This window comes from Rhipicephalus microplus, chromosome 10 (genome assembly GCF_043290135.1).
Source record: "Rhipicephalus microplus isolate Deutch F79 chromosome 10, USDA_Rmic, whole genome shotgun sequence".
Lineage (NCBI taxonomy): Eukaryota > Metazoa > Arthropoda > Arachnida > Ixodida > Ixodidae > Rhipicephalus > Rhipicephalus microplus.
Genome location: NC_134709.1, coordinates 36889975 through 36916906, shown reverse-complemented (window position 1 = coordinate 36916906; position 26932 = coordinate 36889975). Strand labels below are relative to the sequence as shown.

The following is a 26932-nucleotide window of genomic DNA, read 5'->3' as shown; positions in this document are numbered from 1 at the left end:
GTAACAGCGCATTGTGTTATAAAACCAAAAACTCTTGGCGTGAATTTACACGAGCCTGAAACAGAATTGAAACAGCACGAAGGACAATATAACACATGCAAACACTAGCATTAATTATAGTCCTTCGAGGAAGCTGGCTTCTCGGTTACTTAACGAAACTGATGACTGACTTAGTGCTGCTTCTGAAATAAAATTAGTTGCAAGTGTATATAGCGAGTGTCGTGTTTCTTCTTGTCCTTGTGTCCCGTCGAACTTACGCTACTATGCCATACGTTAAAACGGCACGTATCTCTCCCTGCACGCATCTGAGCTCGATTCCATTTCATCGCGTATGTAATGCACTGATTCATTTTTCAACTCTGTTTCACTTTTGTCTTTTTGTTTCTTTTTGTCGAATGCGTGTCGCATGTGCGTTCAGGCTGCTTTGCCAGCACATTTTTCCCCAGCAACTTTGTAATCACCCGCGGAGATAACTTAAGAGCCCACAAAGAATATACCAGATCGCAACGAATGGAAGGCTCAAAATAGAGAGTAGAAATTGATTGATTGATTTGTGGGGTTTAACGTCCCAAAACCACCATATGATTATGAGAGACGCCGTAGTGGAGTGCTCCATAAATTTCGACCGCCTGGGGTTCTTTAACGTGCCCCCAAATCTGAGCACACGGGCCTGCAACATTTCCGCCTCCATCGGAAATGCAGCCGCCGCAGTCGGGATTTGATCCCGCGACCTGCGGGTCAGCAGCCGAGTACCTTAGCCACTAGACCACCGTGGCGGGGCATAGAGAGTAGAAAAGGTGTACAGTTCGCTGTATAGAGGCGGTTGTTGCATGGCACAGCCAACGAGGCAGAGAAGACAGCGCAATCTTGATTTTCGCTGTTCCGAAATGTGCCGCTATAGGCACCTGGGGCATTACAAAGGTCGACACCCACGGGATAACCTTATTTATATCGTGCGCGACTGTGCAGTTATTTTGTCCACAAATACAGAGTTAGCTCTGGCGTCCACGCACTCTCTTGCAAATGTCTCTTTTTTTACTCGCACGTATTCTCACTTCCAAGAAGGATCCATGTGCTTCTCCTTCAGAATCTTAATCTCGGTTGCTTAGCTGGACGCGAGGCCGTTAGGCGTGTATCAGTAACGCAGGAAGCGATACTATATAACACCGTCGGCGTCCGGCATGGTAAACAAGCTGCATCCCCACGCTCCTAGCTAGGACTTGCAGGGCCAAAAAATGCACGTCCTCATCAGCGGCGTCCCGTTGTTGCTCCTGGCAGGTGAGCTTTCGCACTGTCACCGTTTAGGCAGGATTCACAATTGTAAATTGCAAAGCCACAGGTCCATAGTTGAGGAGCAGATGAAGCACACACGCACACAGGACAAGCGCCAATGCGAAAGACTGTATACTACATTGTAAAGCCACATACTTTTTTTTAGGGGCGAAGCTCCTTAAAGCGGCACCTGTTCGTCCCTCGTAGTCGTAGTCGTAGTGTGTAACAAGTGTTACATTTTGACCTGCAAGGTGTTGCCGGTGTGAGATTTCTCCTGTGCTTTGTTGAACAACAAAAAGTTCGCGGCGTGCACGTTAACTAAAAGCCGAATGCTCCTGTCTCTCATTCCACATTAGCAGCCATTGGCATGTTCCAGTAGGAAACGTTAGTAGAAGTGTTAAAAGCCGACTTCTGCTGTCTCTCATTCACAGTAGTAGCCATTGTTTACCTCCAAGGTAGTGCCTGGTGAGATTTCTCCTGTGCGTGTTTAAACAATATTTTTTTTTTTATCGGGCGAACTAACGAAAGAAAATTTCACAGCATTACTTCCAGGAGCTTCGCCCGATCTCATCATCATTCACCTCGTGGATGTGCCGTCAATTTTCTTTTTTTTTTTTTTGAACCCGTACGAGCGAGCGTTAACCTCCCAGTCGGTATCGGCGTCTTTAGTTGTGAGGGAAAAAATGAGCGTTGTCCGGGACCTAAAAATAGAAAACTTTGCGAATAAAATAAATAATAAAGATCTTCTGTTCGAGTGAGTCCACCTCACTAAAACAGTGGCTAGGGTGCTTGGCTGTTGACGCGATGATCGCAGGTTTTGGCGGTCGCACTTCCGTGGAAACGAAATGACCGCCCATGTGCGGTGCGAAATTTGTCCGAAATTTCCAGAGCCCTCCACTACGGCGTCTCATAATGATATCGTGCATAGTAATGTATGCGCGTAGGTTACACTTAATGGTTATGAGAGCTATGCGCACCCGACGTGTGACCTTCTGAGGGACCATATATTGGCGGGATCAGCGAGTGATAAACTGCTGTTGAGAGTTAGCGCTGTGATGTCCCGTACGTGCCTTCTTTTGTGCGTGTCTTTAGCCTGCGCCACCATCAATTATCACGCTCCACATAACTTCAACGTGTTTGCGGTATGAAACGTGGCGAACACTAAGCGTTCTAGAACAAGGTGAGAGATTCAAAGTGTAATAATTAGTACACCATGCGATAGCGTTGCACTGTGCTTAAGCAGACAATTTCAGCGCGCTGCCCGAAACGACGCACGAAAGGAACGCACAGGTGTGCACAGGACGAGTGGTCGCCTGGCGCTGTATACACGTGTGCTCTTTGCGGGCGTCCTTGAAGCATGCAGCGTGCTGCAAGTGTCGACTGAGCACAGCCAACTTACCCACACTGACTCTTCTAGCTAAGCTTGGTCATTTCAAAGGCCAAAGTGCAGACAAGCCCTTTCAAATGTCGGTGTGCGACGGCTGTCCCTATACAAGCGACAGAAATTATTCATAAACACTCGTGGTTATTATACCCAGTGTTGCTTTACGGAGGGACAATTTTTTAGCGATTTGCCTGTTTTTTTTATTACTTTCTTTTGCACATCATACAAAAACAATACAGTGCACAAACAGTACATACTGATGTAATAAAGGAATTAAACTCACTATGCAACCACATTCTGTTTGTAATTTACCTGTTTTTGTTCCATTGGAATAGGCATGTATATTTCTTTGTGTGTGTGCGTGCGTGTGAGTCAGTTCGTCATACGAATGCCGAGAATGATTATATTTCCCATTTCTTTCCCAACAGCTGCGGCGAACGCCATTCTCTTCAGTAAGTACTCTGGCGGCACAGAAACGCCATCTTCAGACGCATGCAACAGTTGAAGAAGCAATGACGCGAGGAACTTAATGAGAACTTGCCTCTTTCGTGAGCATTAGTAACGCGAGAGTTACCAGCTATATGAAAGCACACATCCTAGTCCGATCACTCTGGCCGAGCTTAAACACGCACTGTTCCCATAAGTCTTCTTGACTCTCTTCTTGACAGTCCGTGTATAACGGCCCACGCCCCGTACATAAGTGAACTCTAAAATAAACCAATAAATTAGTAAATTTAAGCTAGTACATATAATGCTAATATAATTTATGTCTCGTTAATTTCACGCCCATACGTTTATCCGTAGATAAAACAAACCATTGTGAAAAACTCTAGTGATAACTTTCTCACAGAAATCTGCGACGGTGAAGTCACCGATTTAAACGTGTTTTCTTGTATTTCTGGCCAGATCGGTTCAACGGAATCAACTGAAGACTGGCATGTCTCGCTCACTCAGAAGAAAATTCACTTCATTTTCTTTTTTTTGATGATTAGAAACTACGCTGGCCCTAGCAAACGCCACTAAAATGTCAGAATGAACATACTCAAACGAAAAAGAAAGCATACACTCGAAGGCCCCTCTTACTTCAATGGTAACGAACGCGTCGCCTCGGTAGTCTAGTGGCTAAGATACTCGGCTGCTGACCTGCAGCTCGCGGGATCGTATCCCGGCTGCGGCGGCTGCATTTCCGATGGAGGCGGAAATGTTGCAGGCCCGTGTGCTCAGACATTGGTGCACGCTAAAGAACCCCAGGCAGTCGAAATTTCCGGAGCCCTCCACTACGGCACCTCTCTTATTCATATGGCAGTTTTGGGACGTTAAACCTCGCCTATCAATCAATCCATGGTAACGAACAAATCTGAAGCAGTGAATTCCTTTATATGGCTAGAAAAAGGTTACTATTGAACATTATTCCTCAACAAACCATGGTACGCATTCCCAGATGTTTTTTTTTTCATATTTTTCAGCTTACATTAAATGTAATAAGAAATCTCTAGTCTTATTTTTTTATACTTCCTTTGGCAACGAACGATCGCATAAAAGTGTAGTCGGTGGTTCTGAAGTTGCGACAAACAGCCACGCCTCACCTACTATATGAAAGCTGGTTGAGATTTCTTGTGACCCATGTCGAAGTATGTTCATCACTTGTACGTGTATTACACGGCATGTAATTTTATAGGTGCCTCATGACCCGGCAAAAAACAACTTGTTCGCTGTCCTAAAGATGATTATCTCAAAAAGTACAGATCAGCCAAGTGAGCTCGTACATCCCCGTTCTTCGTTCACCCATGTACCAGAAAGAGATCACAACGCTGCTTTTAAACAAGTGCCGTTGTCGCCGATTTAGTGCCCGCGAACCAGTCCTCAGGGGGCGTGGTCTACGAGGTTCACGCCACCATCACCCTGGAGAGTCCCGAGCTGAATGTGGACGAGGGCACGAAGTTGCAGTACGCTGGAGATCTGGCCGTCTACCCGGTCGGCAAGGACACGTACCAGGCACGCTTTCTTAACTTCTCGATGGTCACTTCAACGAAAACGGCGTGTCCGGGTTGCAGCTTGGAGAACTTGATCATCGCACCCCCCGAAAGACGTTACCCACCTCCCAGAGCTGTCAGTGATGCTGACCAATCAGAGCTCCGTCCACCGGTTCTGGAGACACTGATCATCGCACCCCCCGAAAGACGTTACCCACCTCCCAGAGCTGTCAATGATGCTGAACAATCTCCGGTCCGTCCACCGGTTCTGGAGACACTGATCATCGCACCCCCCGAAAGACGTTACCCACATCCCAGAGCTGTCAATGATGCTGAACAATCTCCGGTCCGTCCACCGGTTCTGGAGACACTGATCATCGCACCCCCCGAAAGACGTTACCCACAGCTCGCAACTGTCAACGACCCCAACCAATCGCAGGTCCGTCCACCGGTTCAAGAGACACTGATCATCGCACCCCCCGAAAGACGTTACCCACATCCCAGAGCTGTCAATGATGCTGACCAATCAGAGGTCCGTCCACCGGTTCTGGAGACACTGATCATCGCACCCCCCGAAAGACGTTACCCACAGCTCGCAACTGTCAACGACCCCAACCAATCGCAGGTCCGTCCACCGGTTCAAGAGACACTGATCATCGCACCCCCCGAAAGACGTTACCCACATCCCAGAGCTGTCAATGATGCTGACCAATCAGAGGTCCGTCCACCGGTTCTGGAGACACTGATCATCGCACCCCCCGAAAGACGTTACCCACAGCTCGCAACTGTCAACGACCCCAACCAATCGCAGGTCCGTCCACCGGTTCAAGAGACACTGATCATCGCACCCCCCGAAAGACGTTACCCACCTCTCAGAGCTGTCAATGATGCTGACCAATCTCAGGTCCGTCCACCGGTTCTGGAGACATTGATCATCGCACCCCCCGAAAGAACTTCACCACTAAGAGCAGTAAACGATCCCGACAAATCGCAGGTCCGTCCACTGGTATTGCAGACACTGATCATCGCACCGCCCGAAAGACGTTACCCATCGCTCACAGCTGTCAATGATGCTGATCAATCGCACGTCCGTCCACCAATCCTGGAAACACTTATTATCGCGCCACCAGAGAGGGGTTACCAACCACCAACCACGATCAGTGATGCTGACTCGTCGCAGTTGCTCGGCTACCCCGTTCAGTTCGTCCTCAAGTCTGGCAAGGTAAGGACGCCCCATATTCATGTTATAATGAACCAACTGGGAAAAGTGTACAACCTTTCAATTAATTTATCGGAGTGACAGATGCTACCCGACGTATCAAAACAGATATGGCAATATGCAGAAACAGGCACTGTAAACTACCAAGTAATTCAGTAGACTCCTAGATTAGGCGTGCAACAGATGGCCTTCACAGTGAGGCCGGCTTTGACGTCTTCCTGCTGCCATAGTTTGCAAGCGCTGCTACCTCTTCGTTATTTCACATCTCGCTGACCGCAGAGCCAGTCTTTACTGCGGTGCATAGAGATTGCCGCCATTGATCTACTGAATACCTACAGAACGCGGCAAACCCCACCTCCTTGCGCACAATACATAAAATGAAACGCGTGCCATTACGTGCACATGCTCAATGCAACTTTACATATGGATATGCATATTGCGAAGCTCTTGAAAACTACCCTGAAAAACAGAAAAGGTTGCATTGACTTGTACTGTCAAAACCACATGAGAAATCTTCATTGTTCTTCCTTGTTTGATAGACCATACTAAAAAGTCCTTGAGTATGTTAATTCTTGACAATACACTTCAAATTTTTACTGGTCGACCCCTCCAAAGCCGTGCCTCTCAGACAGTGGAGACGAACTTGAATGTAACAATGCCAAAAGAGGACTAGGATGACAGGAGATGACCAAGGCACAGGTTAACAAATTGTTATTAAGAGTTATTGCACTGGCTGTACAATCAGCATAAGAAAACAAGAAGGTATAAGCAGACATCAGTGCTAACAGCACAATGTCGCGTGCTGGCTATGTAGGTACACGATCTCGTAGTGCACGAGGTGTAGCATTGGTGGCACGGTGCACCACTTCAGTGGAGGGTGGTGCGAAAATTTATATCATGGTCATTCCAGGGTCACATGAGCATGCATAATATGTGAATATGAGACACACCATCATGAAGGCCAGCGAACTGATTGTAACAACGTGGTGTGCTTTCCCAAGGGTACCCAACAACTTTCTGAGTAATGACAGAACAGTCTCGATATTGTAGTTTATTACCTCACCAATCGATTGCCGCAAAAATGTTTCGAATGCACCGGGAAATTTTCACGTGATTTGTAGAATTATTGACCTTATTCAATTCACGACAAGCATGTAATAGTACATGGAATTCACCCCCCTACCTCTTCTTTGTTCATTTCTAAAAGGTTGTGGAGTACAAAATGAACATTGGGGCCCCAGCTTGGATCAACAGCGTGTACCAAACAGTGCTGGCACTCCTTCAGAACCAAGTCGAGACGCCTCTGGAGCTCCCCGCTGTGTCGTCCTACTATGAGGTGAAGGGATTATAAAAATCTGTTTATTCGGTTGGCATAGTTAGTCTATACCACGCTGCCCAGCGAATGCAGAATGGCGGCACATGTGCCCGAGTACCTCGAGTGGCCAAAATAAAAGTGAGTTTCAGCCCAATGGAAAGCTGCATATACACAGGCGTCATCTTGCAAAGCAAGCTTGGGTTGTGTTCGAACTTCGTTATATCATACATGCATAAACACAAACTACTTGCTACATGCGGCACCGATCGGAGAAGATTCTCAGAGCATCAAACGTACGATACGCCCAAAAACGTCAGCACAGCAATGTTATGACAGCGGGTATACACTTAGCAAAGGTTATACTAAAGATTAAGACGCGACTATTCCAAACAATATTGATAGTATTAAGGCCTTACCAATGCTGCACGAAGGTTTTAAAGTTTTCATTCATTCCTCGAAGCCATAACGGCATTTTATGCTTACCTGTGCTGCCCTCTGGCAATTTGGTAGAGGCCAGGACACTGGCATTGCTAAAACAATGGCCTCCAAGAGCAAGAGGCATTTTGCGGCTTTTCCGCTAGGAACGGGCTTATGCGCCATGGCATCATGGAAAAGGCGGATTGAAGTATAGAATCTGCCTCCCATTGACTTTGTATATTCACCAAACTTTCTTGAACTTTCTCCAAATTTATTTAGGTATTACTTGAAATGTATTCATAACAGAATGTCTTAAGCTTTGTTATTATTGATACACTTTCTCTTAGACTACAATGTCTGCATATGCTAATTCTGTGATTTTGATACTGCTGATTTTTTATTGCGTGATTAGCCCCCTATGATAATGGCCAATTAGGGTGCTGTAGGTATGTCTAATAAATGAATCAAAAATAGACAAGATGCGCAAGCTTCCATTCGTGTGATAGGGCTCATCATGCTATGATCACGATAGTAAATGTTGTTCCTTGCATGCCAACGTGAGCAGTATTCTGAAAAATTGTTTTGTAATAACCCAGCCGATTATTCGGGAATATCGCTATTTGTTAATGTTTTTAAACTCTACAGTTAACAGTTGTCAAATCTTTGAGGTTAAATTATTTCCACTTAGTTACATCCACTTCATTACATTCTCTTCATTACACAGCTTTTGAACTTGCCTTGAAAATCACATTGGTACTTTGCAAAACGGTGTGCAAGACTAACCGAAAGTACAATAATAAAGCACGGCATTATGATTTTGCTTAGTTGCAGTATGAAGCTCTTCGATGAGCACATTAGTATCTCAATTCAAGGTAAATGCAGCATCACAATCAAGAGAACTCTTTAGCCAGATCTTGTAACCCTCATAGCCCGGTGCTGCTTTGATGATTCTATTGTCTTACACCGTAATGAGATTACCGTTGTGTAAGCCTAATTTGTTAGACGAAAGTTCGAAATTTTCAGACTATCGCTTTTATATTAAAAAAAGTAGACCAAGCAGACGAACGTGCATCAGATGCACTTTCATAGAAGAGGCGATCGTTTCACAAGCTGCGGAAATCAGCAACTGTAAGCCGTGCTGAAGAATAAAAGAATATCTAGCTGATGATGGAATCTTTCTGAATCGTCACACTAATGACAAAAGCTATAAAAACAGCCTTAAAATACCAAACAGTTGACCCTGTAACGCAATCACTGCACCACTGTCTACCTCAACAGTCTTCATCTGCCTGCAGCGTGGTCATAGTGGTCTCGTATACCAAGTGAACTATGCACTACGAAAAGTTGCCAAATATTCCCTTCAGTCCCGGCGTACACCATTATTCTAAACATGAACTCAGAAGGCACGTCATACCCCGTATGTTACTTAATATGACCTCTTGAAACTTTATTGATATGTGGGGTTTAAAGTCACAAAACCACCATATGATTATGAGAGACGCCGTAGTGAAGGGCTCCGGAAATTTCGACCACTTGGGTCTTTAACGTGCATCCAAATCTGAGCACATGGGCCTACAGCATTTCCACCTCCATCGGAAATGCGGCCACCGCAGCTGGGATTTCATCCCGCAACCTGCAGGTCAGCAGCAGAGTACCTTAGCCACTGGACCACCGCGGCGGGGCGACCTCCTGAAACTTATTGTGCGCATTCTTGCAGGATTTCTGAGCATAGGACTACCGGTAATTTAATTTTATTGTAGTGCGTTTTGCTGCAGAGATTCACTTTGATGCAGACATGTTCGACTAGCTTCGACGTTGCAGGACCAACATGAAAAGTATTTTTTTTTCTCCACTGGAAAATAATGCGACGAGAAAAAAAACTGTGCGTGCTTTTCAGGCCTTATATTTCATTCTTTTTATGCAAGTTCTGAAGCTGACTAGTGGCCGAATAATAAAATAATTAGATACATACTCATTACCTTTAATTACTGAAAGTAACACAAAACAGTGCATTCCTTCATTTTATTTCTTGGAATGTAATACTGAGTGCCTTAGAATTATGTCATGCGAATTTTACACGCATCTCACGGTGCACCACAATTCGTGACAGAATGGGAATGTACTACTTTATTCGCAGGATGGTGTATCCGGATACTGTCGTGTCACCTACGAGGTACACTCGCTGACCGATCTCCCCACTGAGAACAGGACTTATAACATGACAAAGACCAAGCATCTGGACGACTGCCAGCAACGCAACCACGTAGATAGCGCGAGCGACACTCGGGGACACCCTGCCGATCGCAGGAAACACTTGGCCAACAACATGCTTCCATTACCTGTGGACGACGCCTCCGAGAACCGGCCATTAGGCGGAACTCCAGAGGATCTTAACACGGTGAGCAGTGAACACCCTTGTCCTCTCATCAGTTACAACAGCAGCCGTACGTACTTGCGAACGTACGTAAATCTAGCAGAGTACTTACATGCTTAGCAGTGAACAATGTGTTAATTAGAATAAGAGGACAACAGCAGCCGTAAGTACTTGTAAAAACACGTAAAGCTAGCAGAGCTGTTACATAATTTGAGAAACTAGCAACAGCACACATTTGCAGTTACCGGCACTCACGCACAGTGTGCATTCGCAGTGTGACACTGTAGATGTGCATCATCATGCGGTTGTCTTCGTCACTGCAGCTGCTGCCTTAAAGAAAAAAGACTACTTGTTGAAACGTTGGCACCAGCGACACCCTATGTTTCAGGATTTTTTATTGTAATCATATCGACGAAAAAAAATATACAATTCAGAGTTTTCATGATAGACCACCGGATATATATTTGATTTTGCTGCACTTTAAGAGAGTTCATGACCCGCTGCGGCAATGTAGGAGTCATGATGCTCGACTACTGATCTGAAGGTTGCAAGATCGAATCTGGGCCACTGCGGCCGCATTTTAGATGTAGCCAAAAATCCTTGAGGCCCGTGTACTTGGATTTAGGTGCACGTTAAGAAACCCCAAGTGGTCGAAATTTCCTGAGGCCTTCGGTACAACGTTTCTCACATTCGAATTGTGATATTAGGACGTAAAACCACAATCAATATTGTTAATATTAAAGAGTTAGTGAAAACATTTTCTTCAAGAACTCTATCCGTAATATTTTTGGTATGACTTCTAGCTTAATAACGCCCAATAAATAATTATGTGTACTACAGTTGAAGAGACACTGAAAGCCGATAAAACATTACGCCAGAGTGAAAAATGTCAATGCTGTGAATGACTAAAACATCAATATTAAACACAGCAGCACTTAAGATTGAGGAATGAAGGTAATTTGTAGGACATGATTTGTGCCACCAGTGGGACAATTTGAAACATCAGCCTGAAGACGTATTCAGCCCTTACAGCACAACCTGATCGCAATCAAGGGCTAGAACTACGCACGATAAAAATATGTTTCAATGCATCCCCAGAGAGTATAAAATGTACTTCGTGCACAGTCTGATTCATGAAAAGAAAAACTACTTGAAGTTAATCTGAAGAACGACGCAAGTCCCGTTATCGCCAGGCTGTGATTCGCTGATCCGTAGCGCCGGCAGTCGGATTGTAAAGCCCTACTAATGGTGAAGCAAATCAGTAATGGGTGGTTTGGTTTCAAGCTAAATACTTTTTTTTTTGGCACCACACGACATTTGCCAGGTTTCTGGAAAGCTGTTTCTACCATCCACCTCGACTTCATGTTTGCCTTTATAGTTCCTTAACGTTGCTTCCCTTATTTCCCTGCTCCCACTCGCATTATCAGTTGAAACCCGAGGGAACGGCTCACGAGGTCTCCTACTACCTCGTCAATGGCAGGCTCATTGAGAGCGCCACATGCGACAGCCTCACCGTGCTACCCCTGATCACCGGCCCGGCCCTAGTGCGGGCACAGCTTCAGCTCAAGCTGGCCAGCCATCGAGCACCACCCATGGAAACTACGCATTTTGATGGGAAGCCACGCACCTCGCTCAAACTAAACATGTCCGAGATGGTCGGGTGCCTCAACGGAGCTGCCTACAGGGACCTGCTGGTTGAGCCCCAAGTGTTCACCCAGCTCCTCGACGAGGTGGCCGAGGAGCTCTCCACCTTCGATCTCAACATTGGGACCAAGAAGATCCCTGCGCTCATGCAGAAGCTTGTGCGCATGGTCTCGCTTCTCAACACTGAACAGCTGAAGCTAGCCATGCCTTTGTCCCTCCTCAACAGAACCAGTGAATTGGAGCTCAAGGAGCAACTGCTCAGGTACATCTTTGCTCGCGCAGAACAGAATATAAATGAGCAGTATCAACAGCGAAGTTAGAATTTTTTTCGGGGGGGAGGGATTCAATTATGCTATTATATGCTCGTTCGTGCGTTTGTATGTGTGCACGTTATATCCGCAAGCAAAACTGAAAAATTTCGGGGAGAGAATTGAATGCCCTCCCATCACCCGGGTCAAGCTCATGGGTATGTTACCTTCTGTAAAATTTGAAGACTGGAGCGTGCTACCAAGCGGTGATACATCAAAAGCGTCCTGCAACACTTTCACTAGCAATCATCGAATGGCTTTAATTAACAGAGTTTATTGACTCATGAATCAAGTGCCGCATAAATTTTTAGAATGATTCAAGTACGAGTGCAATCTAGGGGGTTTAATTCTCCCACGCTTCAAAGGGGCCTTGTTACACTCTTTGAGCATGGTCAGAAAATGCTGCCCACCTGTGTTCGAGGCTCCCGAGAACATGCAGCCAAATATTGTAGTGCAGCACGCGGCCTGGAATTTACAATAGGTTATCAATGTCAGCCAAACATTACTTTCTCTTCTTTCGAAAAATCAATCTACAGTCTGAAAAATCATTGCATCACGAGCCAAAGCATTGGTTATTGGGTGATTTTAACAATGGCGCACGCGAGAGTTACTTCTTAGGGGCCGCTGCCCAAAGCCGTGACCTGTCTGCGCGTGAGGACGCGATCGCACAGAGAAGCCGCGCTTCGAAGAAAGTGCACATGATGACACGGTGCGCGTGACGTATTTTCATTCCTCGTGTCATCCCTCCCTGCTTAAGCATTATTAATCCTGTTCTCTCATAAAACACACAGACAGTAAGAGAAAATTGAGCAAAGCATGAGATAATGAAAAGGTTAATTTGTGAATACGTGCCATAAGCACAGAACAATGATGATGATGATGACGATGTTGATAACGACAGTGACGATAAATGATAAGAACAAGGGGTGCGAGATCAGATTAGTGCTAAATATTTTTTCTTTTCCTTACTAAGGAGTTGCCTGCCTAGTACAGTTATATCCGAATAGGGCTGCCTTTACGTCAGAGTATACTCTATAAACTTGCACAATCTCCAGACATATGCAGTTCATTAAAGAAGATCTCCCATAATTCAATCAGTAACGTATATAGCTTCACAAGCAGAGAACCATCCAACATGATCCCGAGTTCTGAATAGGGATGAGCTCGTCGAACGAATTATCGAAATCCCAGCTTCCAGCACTTTTGTCGGAACGAGAGAAGACAAAAAGCAATCGCAGCGTGCAATAAATCATAGTAACTCTGCTCCTACTGCATGGATTCTAAATATTTTTGCTGCAGTCAATTTGTGAGGTGAAAAGCTTCTCTGCTGATATGGTAGCTACTTGGAAAAGTGTTGCAGGGCCCTTTTAAGCGCTTCTCCTTTCGGTCCAGTTTGCTTCAAACCACAAACTTCTCTCACTTGTATCATCAGAATGAAGAGACGCGCCTATGGTTTGCTGCTCACCTTAGAGTGCCTCGATGCTCGCTCCTCCGGGGCCGCGCGCATCAAGGCACCCTAGCTTACCTTATTTCAGAGTGACCTCATGTGGCGAGCTTGAGGAAACTCGGCAGCACAAGTACTGTACTTCACCTCTTTTTACAGGGCGCTCTACATCCAACTTTTGGGCAACGCCCGAAGCAAGTCCTCCGCCGAAATGGCCCTCCATCTCGTGAAACAGAACATCCTGTCACGCCAGGAAGTGGCCCGTCTGTTCAGTGACCTGTCCCCATTCTTCATGACCTGCATTGACGAGGACACCCGCGAGCTTCTCCAGGTGAGAACGACCATAAAACGCCCAAGTGAAAATTGCCAATATGAAGACCAGCATATTGACACATGTATGTATGTACACACACACGCACGCACGCTTACACACACACATATATATATGTCAAGAAAAGAAGTGTAGGCGTCTGCTTAAAGGCTCGTTTTTTCAGTGTGTGACACAATATCAATAACATCTAATAGAGAATAATGACAAGGAAAGTATAGGGGATGTTATTAGGCCGTATTGTAATGTAAATGTGACGAAAGAAAAGTGGGTGAAAAGATAACGTGCCGTGGGCAGGAACCGAACCTGTGACCTTCGAATAAGGCGTTAGATGCTCTACCACCGAGCTGCCACGGCGGCTATCCCGCCCAGCCATTTTATATGGTATATATGTGAATTAAACGTGGGGGAGTATCAGTCAGCATGACCACTAGCCATGGCGGCGAGTGTGGCGCACTCTTTATGAGCCTGTTTGGCGTCACGTAGCACATGAACTTATTACGAGCAGGCAGCTGACCAATAGTCGCTCATATACAACCTAAAGGCACCAAGTATGCCAGTACGAGACCCTCATTGACGAATCAAGGAAAGAAGTATATTAAGGGCTCGTTTTTTCCGCGTGTGACGCAATATTATTAAGATCTAACAGACAATAATGCCAAGAAAAGTATAGGTGAAGTTATTAGACCGAATTGTAATGTAAATGTGAAGCTTAAAGAAAAGTAGGTGAGAAGATAAATTGCTGTGGGCAGGAACCGAACCTCAGTGTGACGCCACAAATTTGAGCCTGTTTTTGCATATTTTGGCCACATTGGTTCAATATTTTCTCGAGCGTGCTATGTAGTGACTTTGGGTTTGCCAGAAAACAATGGAAGCAATTTTTACTAACAAGCGACTCCACTGGCCCTAGCAGACACCGTAAAACTCTATGAAGTCACGGAGAGCTAGTGCAGGATCTAAACGGTGGTGTCGCCTTTTGAATGTTCTTTCCGAGCTTTTTCTCGCTTGCAGAGAGTTTTCTCGTGTTTACAGTGGCACTTTCGGTATTGTGAAATCGTAGCTTACTAGTTTGCTGAATGTTTCGTAACTGGCACAAAGCTAGAAACGCGAAAAGGAGGAGCAGAAAGAGACAGAAAAGCACCAATCTCTCTCTTTCCTCCCCTCTTTTTTTGTGTTATGGGTTTTGTGTCACTTACAAAATGATCAGCAAACTAAAGCAACAACTCGCCCAAAAACAAGTTTTCGCATAGTATACTAATACCAAAATTTTTTTTTTTCTATTTAGTATCTCTTTAAAGAACAGGTCGCCTCGAGAGTGTCAAATCGGCTCAAACGTGGTTGACATCTTGTCGCTCTTTTCTTGCAGGACATGTGCAGGAGTACCGACGGTTTAGTGGATGCAAGTCTCTGGGCAGGTACATGCCAGAGTCCTTAAGAGATGGCAATCAAGTTCTGTCCTCCTGGTCATCTATCTCGCTACCGACCGTGATGCCATAAGACCTGGAAGCGACCACCCTCCAAGTCTGCTGGGACGCAAACAATGGGCCACGTAATGTCTACTAAGCTTTGTTCAAGGCAGCACAGCTATGCATTTGTATTGTACATTTAAATTAGAGTTCCATTGATGCTTAATGCTGATGCATGTCACGTGTCTCTGTCCTCACCAGATCTCTCCTGAACAATAAATCTTGCGTTCATAGTTGCATAAAAAAAGCTTTGACGGTGATGAGCATTCCTTAAATGGAATGAGTAGGCTAACTGAGAAGGTAACTAGGAAACATTGTGACACACCACTACAACTACACGTGATTCGCCGGGCAGCTCGGTTGCCTATAATCTGTCTATTAAAAGGGGAGATGCAATTCGAAAAAGAAGTTTCGTTATTCTGTAGGCTGGGGCGATGCATTCTTTTGCTGTATGTATAGGCATTTATCCCGATTTCAAATATTTTAATTACTTTTATAGTAAGTTGCACAGTTCTCGTTTTGTGCCATGACAATGTGTAAAATATAGTTCGCATCAGACAACTTTTTTATGCCATTAGACTTATACGGTTTTGAGCCATCAATGGCTGATATTGCTCCACATGAACTGTACTATGCAAATAACTATCACGAAAGTGCATACAAGATATTTTATTGGAGAAAAAAATCGTGATGTGAGAATTTTTAAAAGCCTTAGCTTATACTAATTGCTAGCTCTAGAAAGTTCGTAATAATTGTACAGGTGATTTTAAGTTTTAAAAAACTACTTGCACCCTTCACATGTTAATCAATATATGGGCATGATTTCATCCCGATCCGACGATCATAAGTACTAAAACTAGACAAATCTCAAGAAGTTACCCGAAAATGTATCTTGAGAAAAATGTATATTAAAGGTATAAGTCGAAGCTTATCTAAGTGGCAAAGATATGCTTTTTTTAATGATTGCTTCCATCATGAGAGCTTGGCAATCAATCTTGTTTTGAGCATGTGGTTTCAGTGAACTCCTCACCCGAAATGCAGTGACAAGCAGCCAGGTGACAATTTCTAGTGGACTCCAGATAATGAGCTCTTTTTAGTTTTCGTAGCGACTTTGTGCTCTGTGAAGGTGATTTTAACCTACTTCAACTTTGATTACAATCTTCAGTTTTTCTGTTGTAGAAGTAGAGAAACATAACTTAATTTGTGAAAGTGAATAAAAACGAAAAAAAATGTAGACCATCTCCCCAAAGGGAACCATGATGGGATGCGAAGCAGCAGCGGTGCGCGCGCCATTGACCTGGCTGAAACGGGCATCGGCGCCGGTGCTAGAAGAACGGTTTGAAGTGAAACTTGGTGTAGCCTTTACTCGAGTAAAGGTTTGTTTGAAATGCAAAGACACGGGAGGTGGGTTGGGTTTCGTGTGAGTTTCATCGCAGATAAATGAGTCGAAAGTGTTTCCACTCGACATGCGGTCGAGCGTTGCAGGCGGTGGGGAGGGTAAACAAAGAGAGAAGTGTGTTTCGAGTGGGCAGAGGAGCAACATCACCTAAATGTGTTGGGAGAAGCCAGCAGCTGCTGCAAATGAGGGAGAGAATGATATCAGCGTGCAGCTGTGACTTGACGTACTTGACATCGTTCCAACAACTGCGGCGGGGGGAACATGGTGCGACGCGTTGGCACGAAGACATGGACAGACAGCCTTACACAGGCTAATCAAAGAGCTGGTTCGCATCTAAGTTATGTAATTTCAGAAAAAAAAGATTGTTTTTTGACTAGCATCTCCCCTTAAAAAAATTGGCAAAGCTTGCACTAAGGTGCGCAAAAGTTTGAAACAGCGAAACTGGACGATTCTGAATACTAACGTGGTTGCTTATAGCCCTTTAACTATAGGTGACGTAAGTTTTTTTTTTTTTTTTTTTGGTTGCTTCTAGGTCGTTGCCGGGCTCTTGCTAGGTTGTTCCTAGGTTGATTATTAGTGCCCAGAGGTTACAGTTAAACCACAGACAGTCACAAACACAACACAAATGTTCGAACTACAGAGACAGAAATTTGCGCTGAAACCAGGAGAACACCTCTCACAGATTTATAGGCACGACGTTTTTGGTGTACGCATTTTATTTCTTCAGGGCCTTCTCGCAGCAGCCGTACCCTTGCCTGTTACCTAGTATTTTCTCGTTGCACGTATGTGGGATCTTCGGTTCGCCATCATCACTTTGCGGCCATTCGTTGTTGGGCTGTCAACTTCTTCATTCTTAGTGGATAAATGGTGAGCAGTAAAACTTTCCCATTTCCGTGGCACCCGCCACAGTTTTCTAGTGACTAAGGCACCCAACTGCTGACCCGCAGGTCGCACGAACGAATCCTAGCCGCGGCGGCCACATTTTCGATAGAAGCGCGAATGCACGAGGCCTATGTGCTTAGATTTAGGTGCACATTAAAGAGCCCCAAGGGGTCGAAATTTTCGAAGCCCACCACTATGGTGTCTATCGTAATCATGTCGTAGTGTGGGGACATTAAACCCCGACAATTAAAAACTAATTTCTGTGGCAGAATTTTTGGGCTAACTTTATTTTACTTTAGCGGATCAGTGATGAGTATAGTAGGATGTACCCAATTTAAACACATTCATTTATGATGATGATAGTTTTATAATAGGCCATACACATAAATTATGGTTACCTTAAATGGCTTCACTGCTAAAAATCGGAATAAAATAGCTGCCAAAGGAAGACATTTGTTCACTTGCTATTCACTTCTTTCCAAATCTCGCTGCTGTAAAAAGATATGGTGTGTTGGGAGACTCCCAAGTGATTTTGATCACCTCATGATCCTAAACGTGCACCTAAATTGATGTACAGACAACCACAAAAGTTTGCAGAACATGCAAGTGCGTGTCAAACAGCTTGTCCGTGCCACCTAACGGTACCCCATCGACCACAGTGCAGGGCCGGAAATGGGTCATATTGTTATATTTACCGGCCTTTCTATTTTCTGCTGCCACACCGGATATTGTGAGTTCACAGTTCTTACCGTCACACTTCTACTGTGACAGCAGAATCAAAGATGTCATGGTGTACCTCGAAAGGCATACCCTTGGAAAGATGCCACTTCCAACGAAACATTGCTACTGATCTGGAGACTTATGCAACTAGATGTGGCTACGGAATAGCGCATCCCATTAAAACGTGAAGGATGAAAAATGTTTGTGTCCGCTCTGAAAACAGGACATGCATTAAGGGATGCGCCTCAGGCACTGCACTCCTCTCGATGGCTGCTGATGTAGCGAAAATGATGCTAAGAGGCTTTTCTCCACGTGCTCGTGTGGTCCTTTTGTGGTCGACTGTAGCTTTTGTGGTCGACTGTACGCAGTTGTACATACATTTTGCCTCACCCCAATGCAGCTGCTACGGCAGGGCATGAAATCCATGTTCTCAGCAACTATGACACGCACTACAAATTTCTGCTTCACAGTACACAGCGGAGGAATGCTCACATCCCTGTCACATCACAATTGGAAAGCTGGGTTCAGATAAAAATAAAACTTTATTTACTGCACATAGAAGACCAATCACTGTAGAGTGGGTAAAAAGACACTAGGACAGATGCGTTAAAACATGTATAAAACAGTGATTCACCGCTAGGTCGTGCAATGTGGTTCGATCACTGGGATGGCAAATAGCACATTAAAAATGGACGGATGATTGTGGCACACAGGGCCATGAGGCACTAATAACAATACTGCGTTGGACAGCCACAGCTATGCATTGCTCTAGAATCGCATACTACAAGAACGAATATTGAATGATTTGACACCACAACATGACTCCAGATGTATTTCCACAAAAAGGTGCGAAAAATTTGTAAAACCACTGCAGAAGTGAAGTGGCCGCAAAACAAAACCTTGTCAGTGCTACATTATCTGAGGTCATGCCTTGCCTTGCAGCGTTAAGAGTATCCCGTGCCTTTCTGTAAGCTTGCTCTCTAACTTTCCAAGATAGCTGCTTAACTCAATGTTCCATTTCTCCGTGAATGTTGTGAATGTTCCAGCGATTAAATTACTGTTGTTGAACACTGTGCTTCCCACCGTGCTCCATGGTTGACACCGTATTGATGGTTGCACATATATATACATAGTTTACATGCCACAAAAGTTTTAGAATGCTACCGAGAATCATTTTATGCAGTTACTGTGGATTATCGTTTAGGAAACTGTCGCACAAGTGAAACAATACTTATGCTGGCTAACGTGAAATTGAGGTCGAAAACATAGAAGGGGTTGTACCTCTTATGGTCGGTGGGTATGCAACTAAATAGACTTATGCTTTCAGCACTACCCTTTCACAATTTCACCCCACTCCATCTTCTCCATATTCTCATAGGCGCGTTCCTCCATTAAGATTTCTAACCGTCATTCAAATAAATTGTTAATACTTACATAAAATAACGAAAATGTGTAGGTTTGACGGCAAATAAAAAAATCTTTAAAGGACCTGCGGACAATTAACAGCTCAATGCACACATTAAAAGTGCTGAATTGATGATAGCATTCGAAGGCGAACAATATGGATGCAAGGGAAACACCGAAACATGGTTATGCATTCCGGGGATGAATATTCATGCAGCCTTGCGAGTGTAATGATTTCTTGGAAATGAATGCGCCTCAACTAGTAGCGACCACAGATTCAGTGATGGCAATCAGCTTCTAAGAGAAGCATAAAGTTGCTTAACTAACTTTGCGAAATCGACTTCCTTATTTGCAATCAAAATAAGCTACGACTTGGCATTTACTGGCCTGAAGAATTTGCCATAAATAACAATGGTTTTACCGGTTTGCCGTCTGAAACTGAAAAATCTTTGTGGAATGAGTTCGCTTATGTGAACATCACCGAAGTATCACTCCAACGTCACGGGTAGTTCAAGCTTGACATCACACATCATTCATTACACCAGTTATGCTTCTGTATGATACAGCAAACACCATATTGCTCCCTTTAATATGTGAAAAATATGCACACGAAAGTAAATATGAGATTCCACATAAAAGAAATGAAGATCGTGTTTGATACAACTTTCATCACATACGGTTAACAAAAGATCTTGTACACGAGACAGGCATACTGTACAGATGTGTAAATACATATGTATATGCATTAGAAGAAACAATCTGGTGTTATATTTCAGATCTATTGGGGGGTAAAGGGCATGAAAATAGCTATTTAATAAGAAGCAAGAACTTGCGTAGACAATTGTCATGATCTGGACAGCAAGCTCACTTTAGTTTCAATGCTGATTGATATGCTATAATGTACAACGGTACAGAAATGCATTAACGCATTGTGATGTCAGTTATAATGATCTGACAGCCACGTTATCTGAACATTTTAAAATGTATAATGTCGTAAGTGTAATGTCAAATCTGAAAGGAGTTTAGATGGACGGAATGAAATGCATAAACACTCTCGACCACTAGATTTATGCCTAATGCGATGTTGGCCTGTAATATGCTGCTGCTGAAACATAAGCCATAGCTTCAGACTCCACACAGACAACTGCGTCACAGCCGTAGTCCTTTCTGTCCTAAAGCGGCAACATCAAACAGCTATTACATAATACTACAGGCAAAAAAAGTGTTGCAACATGTCATTCATTCGAGATTACACCAAAAAGGAAGGAACAACACAAAAACATTGCTCAAAAAAAAAAAGAGAGAGCTGTACAGTAAAGACTAGCCACATGATAAGAACCATGGGCAGTGGTGTAAAAAGCCACAAGCATTTCACTCTCTGCAGTTGCCCTGTTATGCAACTTGGAATGTTTTGTTACATAATGCAACAGAAACATAGTGTTCTGGCGTGATGCATGTATAATAAAAATAACGAGCACCACTAGGCAGCATACGCTGTTAAAATTAAAATGCTGCCAAGTAAGATCTTTCTTCCCACTTCTCATTGCACACACTAACACGCTGCACATTTGTTTCGACATTACAAGATTTTGGAGTGAATGACTTGACATTATTTTGATTGACAGTGCAACTGACTGGTTAGTAGGACTTCATCAGAGTGACCTCTGGACTATTAGACAGCCAGCAATCGTAAAGTTCAACACTATTCTGAGATTCACTCGTGCAAACTCATAGAAATGTCTTTACAGTCCATTCTAATCAAAAAGCTGATATTTAGATCACTTCTACTAGCTATCAGCTTGCCACTATGTGCTAAATGACAGAGTGCCAGAGTTTCTAAGCTGCTGCAACAACTGAATGAACTAAATTATCAGGTTTGGCATTAAAGCCAAAACTGGAAAATGAGTGACAATACCAATTTCAACTTGCTACCTAGCTGCAGGTTCGAAGGCAAACGCAGTTAGAAGTCCTTCGATTGGCCTTCTTTCACCAGGTCGAGAAACGGAGGTAAGGCAAGCAGTGACTACTTGGAAATTCCGTACAAATGTCACCCATAGCATTGCTGTATGCTTGTTTTTTCTCGACTTCACGCTGAGAGAGAACTACTAAAGGATGCTGATGCTGATAATGAGTTCCCTTACCTTGTTATGTGGGCGGGCACTTAAATATTTGAGCTTTCACAGAATGTGTTTTAGTACATATCGGGAAAGTATTCGCGAAATCTTTCTGCATCTAGATGGAAGCTTTAACTAGCTTCGCGCCGACACATTTGCAAACAGAGTACATATGTTTTGAGACTGCACAGATCAACTGCCTCAAAACCATCCTGGCCAATACACTCCGCTGAAATTCAACATCTGCGTCGTCTTAACGCAAGCACAAGTACGGAATCTTGGCCCTTCGATAATGAGTGTTCGGACACATCACAAGCACAAGACTGAACATGCACGGCACGGACAAGTCTCTTTTAAGTCTTGAGCCTCTTCAGGTCTGCAGCATAGGACAATTGTCTCGTCAACTGCCTTGCAGTCACAACAATAAACGCAGACATGCCAAAAGCACAAGGTGTACGAACGACAGGTGGCCGGTGAGGCCAGTTGCTGAGCCCATCAGAACTGCTGCCTGCTCGGCAATCTGCTGGTATGGATTGGACCCGTCGTCAAAATACATGGGACAGTCATCATCTGGAATACAGGCAGAGAAAAATTACTTTAATATTCCAAGCAAGCCCCTCCACCCTAGCAAGCTTCTCTTTCGATTTCGCTGATAATTTTGAATGTCCACACCTCTCCCGAAAAGCGTCCCCTCTTTCACACCCCGATCATGCACCATGTCTATGCAGTACTGACCTGCATCGAATCCTGCTAAGCGGCCCAGTCTCTAGGTGCCAGTGCCTGCAATTAGCCATTAACCTCACGATTCCCCCCCTAATGATCACACCTTGAACTTATCGCAAAACACCCAACATGATCTTCAGGGTCTCATGAGCCAAGCATACGGTCTTCGAGATGTGCATTGCAAAATGATACATATAGCGATGTAGCTAGCTAAAGTAAGGCCTTTGAGATATGTTAGCTATTGCATACTCTTATAATCCTAGGTGCTTCCACGCCATGCTTCCGCAGTTTTATTGCATTGCCCTCATGTTTTTCTTTGTGCTTGTCAATCCTCATTTCAATTCACCGTGCAAGAGAACTTCTGAGGAAGTCTACATGCACTTGTTTTTGCTGGAGTGAAGAGGGAGGCTGGAGGAGCGCTTGCTAAGAGGTACTTTACGGTAAGTATATTCATGTTTGTTAGCTAGACACCACAGACAAGCCCTAAATCCATCAAGACAGCTTGTTCTCAAACAACGTTTGAAGCTTTTAGGGTGAAACATCACAGAAACGTAGCACTGATACTTACGTTCACGTTCATACTCGACCATGTCCAGGGCGACTTCGGCACCCTCGGTGTAGTTGTTGGACGTGACGTCTTGCAAGACGTGGCAAAATGCTCCCACCGACTGGGACATGAGGATGCGGTTCAGATCTGCTCGTTGGTACACCTGTGTAAACCGGCCAAGGTACTGAATTTAGCACCTCTGGTCAGGGCAAGCCCACTGTCAAAGTGCAATGTCCATGTGTGTAACCGAATGTCTCAGCCACGCACTTGAAGGGGGCTGGCAATAGTTTCTCAAGTAAATGTCGAATTACTTTATTAAGAGAGATTATTACCTCCTGATTTGAATGCAGCAAAACTTCTTACGATTAGTCATGTACGAGCAGAGCTCCAGGGGTTTGTGACATGCTTCAAGTGCTTTTGCCCTCTTTTCATATTAGCGAGCACGCTAAAAGGTACGCATACAGGGGAAAACGTGGAGGCAAGAAGATGGTTTCATTTGTCAGCAATCGTCATGACACTGAGAACTTTTTGTCACCCCCCACTGAGGAGCGAAGCTCCTAAAGCCGTGGGTTTATTCATGCAGGTCTGTGCCCGATTCCTAACCACCTAGTTGTATGACTCACGGAGCAGGTAGCGCTAGTGTGAATGACAGACGGACGGACGGATGGACAGATAGATGGACGCATGGACGGACACACGGATGCACGGATCGACACACGGACGGGCGGAAGCAAGAGCAAACGAACGGACTGACAGACGTAGGAATGCTTCGCCCCACTCATTATCATTGACTCTGTGGATATTGTCACGTAAGAGTGAGGGTAGCCCGAAGACAGGAGACCGGGAGGCTAGTAGAAATAGAAGGAGATCCGTTTATTTGGCGGACTTGCACCCACTAAAGGAAAACAGACACATCGGCTTAGCGGGTGGCAAACAGCGTGTTCGACGGCCGTCGGGGAACAGAATGTCCCACTGGATCGCAAGGCGCGTTCACCATCCGAGATACAGTCGCCGTAGCGTCTGGCGCTATCTCGTTATCAACGAATGGTCGACGTGCGGGCCATGATCTTCGCAGATGAATCGCGGTGCATCCTGGACCACGATAAGGCCGCGTGCCGGTAGTATCGGCATGCGCAACACTATCCGCCATACGCCTCGCGGCATTGCTCCCCTCCTCAACGTAAGCATCGACCCGATGCTTTGTTTAAAATAAAACCAAAACAAAAGGACAGCCTGTGCGAAGGTAAATGTCAAATAAGCACGAATCACGCACACATAAACAAAACAAGAGATGCAAACAGGGACCCTCCTTTAGCGCGCATGATAGGGCTTCAAACGGGCGACGTGTACCACTTCTTGTCGTGCGCGGCGTCGTTGGGATGAGCTAGCCCCATCAGGGACCACTTCATAGTCCACTTCACCCACTTGACGGATGACTTTGTATGGGCCGAAATAACGGCGCATGAGTTTTTCACTTAATCCTCGGCGGCGAACGGGCGTCCAAACCCAGACTCTGTCACCTGGCCTGTATGTTAAATCGCGTCTCCGCAGGTTTCGTCTCCGCAGGCGTCTTGCGTCGTTTCGCTGTTGGTCTTTTATGCGCAGACGAGCAAGCTGTCGGGCTTCTTCTGCGCGCTGAAGGTAGGCGGCCACGTCTAGGTTGTTTTCATCGGTGACATTAGGCAGCATGGCGTCCAGGGTAGTAACGGCATCCCTCCCATGGACGAGATTAAATGGTGTCAGTTTAGTGGTCTCCTGCACCGTGGTGCTGTAGGCGAAGACCACGTAAGGCAAAATTAAGTCCCAGGACTTGTGTTCTGTGTCCACATACATAGTGAGCATATCGGCAATGGTCTTGTTCAAGCGTTCCGTGAGACCGTTTGTCTGCGGATGGTACGCAGTTGTTCTTCGGTGATCTGTATGACTGTAATGTAAGATTGCCTGAGTAAGATCAGCCGTAAACGCCGTTCCCCTGTCTGTTATTAGTACCTCAGGGTCGCCATGACGGAGGAGAATTGATTCGACAAAAAATTTGGCAACTTCTACGGCTGTGCCGTTCGGAAGGGCCTTAGCTTCAGCGTATCGGGTAAGGTAATCAGTGGCCACTATGATCCACTTGTTACCGGATGTTGATGTGGGGAATGGTCCAAGCAGGTCCATACCAATCTGTTGGAATGGTCTCGACGGGGGTTCAATTGGCTTGAGAAATCCAGCTGGTTTTGTTGGAGGTCTCTTCCGGCGCTGACATTCACGGCAACTCTTGACGTACCGCGCAACCTCTGAGGAGAGGCCGGCCAGTAGTATCGTTCTTGAATTCTGTGGAGTGTGCGTGTAAAACCGAGGTGGCCTGCAGTGGGTTCGTCATGTAATGCTTGTAAAATTTCTTCTCTGAGGCTGCTTGGGACGACAAGAAGGTAAGCTGCCTTATTCGGTGCGAAGTTCTTTTTAACTACCACCCCGTTTTGCACACAGAAGGAGGATATCCCACGCTTGAACAGTGCAGGCGGTATGGAGGCCTTTCCTTCGATGTAGTTGATCAACTGTTGTAGGATCGGGTCTGAGCGCTGCTGTAATGCAAAGGTGCTGCTGCTGATAGGCCCAAGAAAGGCATCGTCGTCTTCATGGCTTGGTGGTGCGCCGACAGGGGCTCTTGAGAGGCAGTCTGCGTCGGAGTGCTTACGACCAGGGTATGCACAAAAACGACCTTAAAACAGCCACTGCAGAGAACGAGGACGCTGAAGACACAGATACTCGAAGCAGTCACCGCCTCCGAAATCTGCCACCTGAGCTGGGACCGTTACCGGACCCCACGCGACCACGAAAGGACGCTTCCACAGCCACCATGAGTACCCCGCACCTCCACCAGATGTCACGTAAGAGTGAGGGTAGCCAGAAGACAGGAGACCGGGAGGCTAGTAGAAATAGAAGGAGATCCGTTTATTTGGCGGACTTGCGCCCACTAAAGGAAAACAGACACATCGGCTTAGCGGGTGGCGAACAGCGTGTTCGACGGCCGTCGGGGAACAGAATGTCCCACTGGATCGCAAGGCGCGTTCACCATCCGAGATACAGTCGCCGTAGCGTCTGGCGCTATCTCGTTATCAACGAATGGTCGACGTGCGGGCCATGATCTTCGCAGATGAATCGCGGTGCATCCTGGACCACGATAATTAATTTGAATTTTTTGACCTTTTTTTTTCGTTTTTGACGTTTATTGTTTGTAATTTTGCTCATGTAACCCCCCCTATGTGATACCCTCTCACGAGGGCCTTTAGGGGTATTATGAATAAATAAATAAATAAAAGGCCGCGTGCCGGTGGTATCGGGATGCGCAACACTATCCGCCATACGCCTCGCAGCAATATGCTGTGTTTTTTTTTTTTTTGTCTTCAAACGTGTCGCTTACTTTCAGTGTGACCGAGAGGGTATGTGCGAGTATCCGGTAACATTCTGTGCCGGCAACGGTGACTAAGCAGCGCACAATGATCAAATCAGCCAATGGTCCTGGACCTTGGGCTTATGGCATAGTAATTTGGGTTAATGGCATCATTTGTTGATAAGAGGGAATTACTTCTAGCTGACTTTGAGAATTAATTGTGAATGAACTCCAGGTTTCCTGCTGCACTATAATGATTCGTTTTCTTATTCTTCGGAGCCTCGACTATTGGTCGGCATTTTATGAACATGCTGAAAAAAAGTTGGCGGGCTTCTTTACAGGGTCGAGAAAATATCACATCAGTCATCACTCGGAACGAATAGCAGAAACTGTTTTTGCTCCTGTATATAGAAGGTGCTCTTGAGGCCGAAATTCAATATTGCTCCAGAACTTCAAACTACCACCTCCATCGCAGCTCAGCTGTACGTTTGAAACAGTGAACTACCAGTGTTTGTACAAGTTACCAAAGCGAAAATGCAAGGATATTCAAGGACTTTCCAGGACTTGTTGCAAGTTTTTCAAGGACGCAAAGCGGCATGTGCTAAGTTGGAATTTTTCATTCT

General features: G+C 45.1%; 2 protein-coding genes across 5 annotated transcripts in view; one reads left to right on the top strand and one right to left on the bottom strand.

Moving 5' to 3' along the window:
- Positions 1-1131: 1131 nt before the first annotated feature.
- On the top strand, positions 1132-20249 carry LOC119180817 (uncharacterized). 2 transcript variants are annotated; one of them, XM_075875470.1, is made up of 8 exons: positions 1132-1278; positions 3085-3107; positions 4496-5851; positions 7056-7184; positions 9718-9978; positions 11382-11860; positions 13510-13681; positions 15045-20249. In XM_075875470.1, exons 1-8 carry the CDS (start codon positions 1236-1238, stop codon positions 15111-15113), a joined length of 2532 nt encoding a protein of 843 aa, XP_075731585.1. In that variant the 5' UTR covers positions 1132-1235; the 3' UTR covers positions 15114-20249. The 2 variants fall into 2 exon arrangements, with proteins under 2 accessions (XP_075731585.1, XP_075731586.1); XM_075875471.1 differs by having other exon boundaries at positions 1133-1278; positions 3085-3108; positions 4503-5851.
- The window catches only part of udt (protein undicht), a 62364-nt gene continuing 54100 nt past the window's right edge, over positions 18669-26932 (bottom strand). For all 3 annotated transcript variants that reach the window (XM_075875473.1, XM_075875474.1, XM_075875475.1), the window contains 2 exons: positions 22955-23096; positions 18669-22233 (listed from right to left, as the gene is read on the bottom strand). In XM_075875473.1, coding sequence (XP_075731588.1) covers positions 22079-22233; positions 22955-23096 — 297 coding nt within the window. In that variant the 3' untranslated portion in view covers positions 18669-22078. The remainder of the gene's footprint in view (positions 22234-22954; positions 23097-26932) is intronic.

Bases quoted from the DNA above. Each gene is read 5' to 3' on its own strand.
- LOC119180817 (XM_075875470.1), top strand. From the start codon at position 1,236: ATGCACGTCCTCATCAGCGGCGTCCCGTTGTTGCTCCTGGCAG. The intron at 1,279-3,084 runs GTGAGCTTTCGC...CTTTCCCAACAG, and splicing joins CCCGTTGTTGCTCCTGGCAG to CTGCGGCGAACGCCATTCTC. The intron at 5,852-7,055 runs GTAAGGACGCCC...CATTTCTAAAAG, and splicing joins TCGTCCTCAAGTCTGGCAAG to GTTGTGGAGTACAAAATGAA.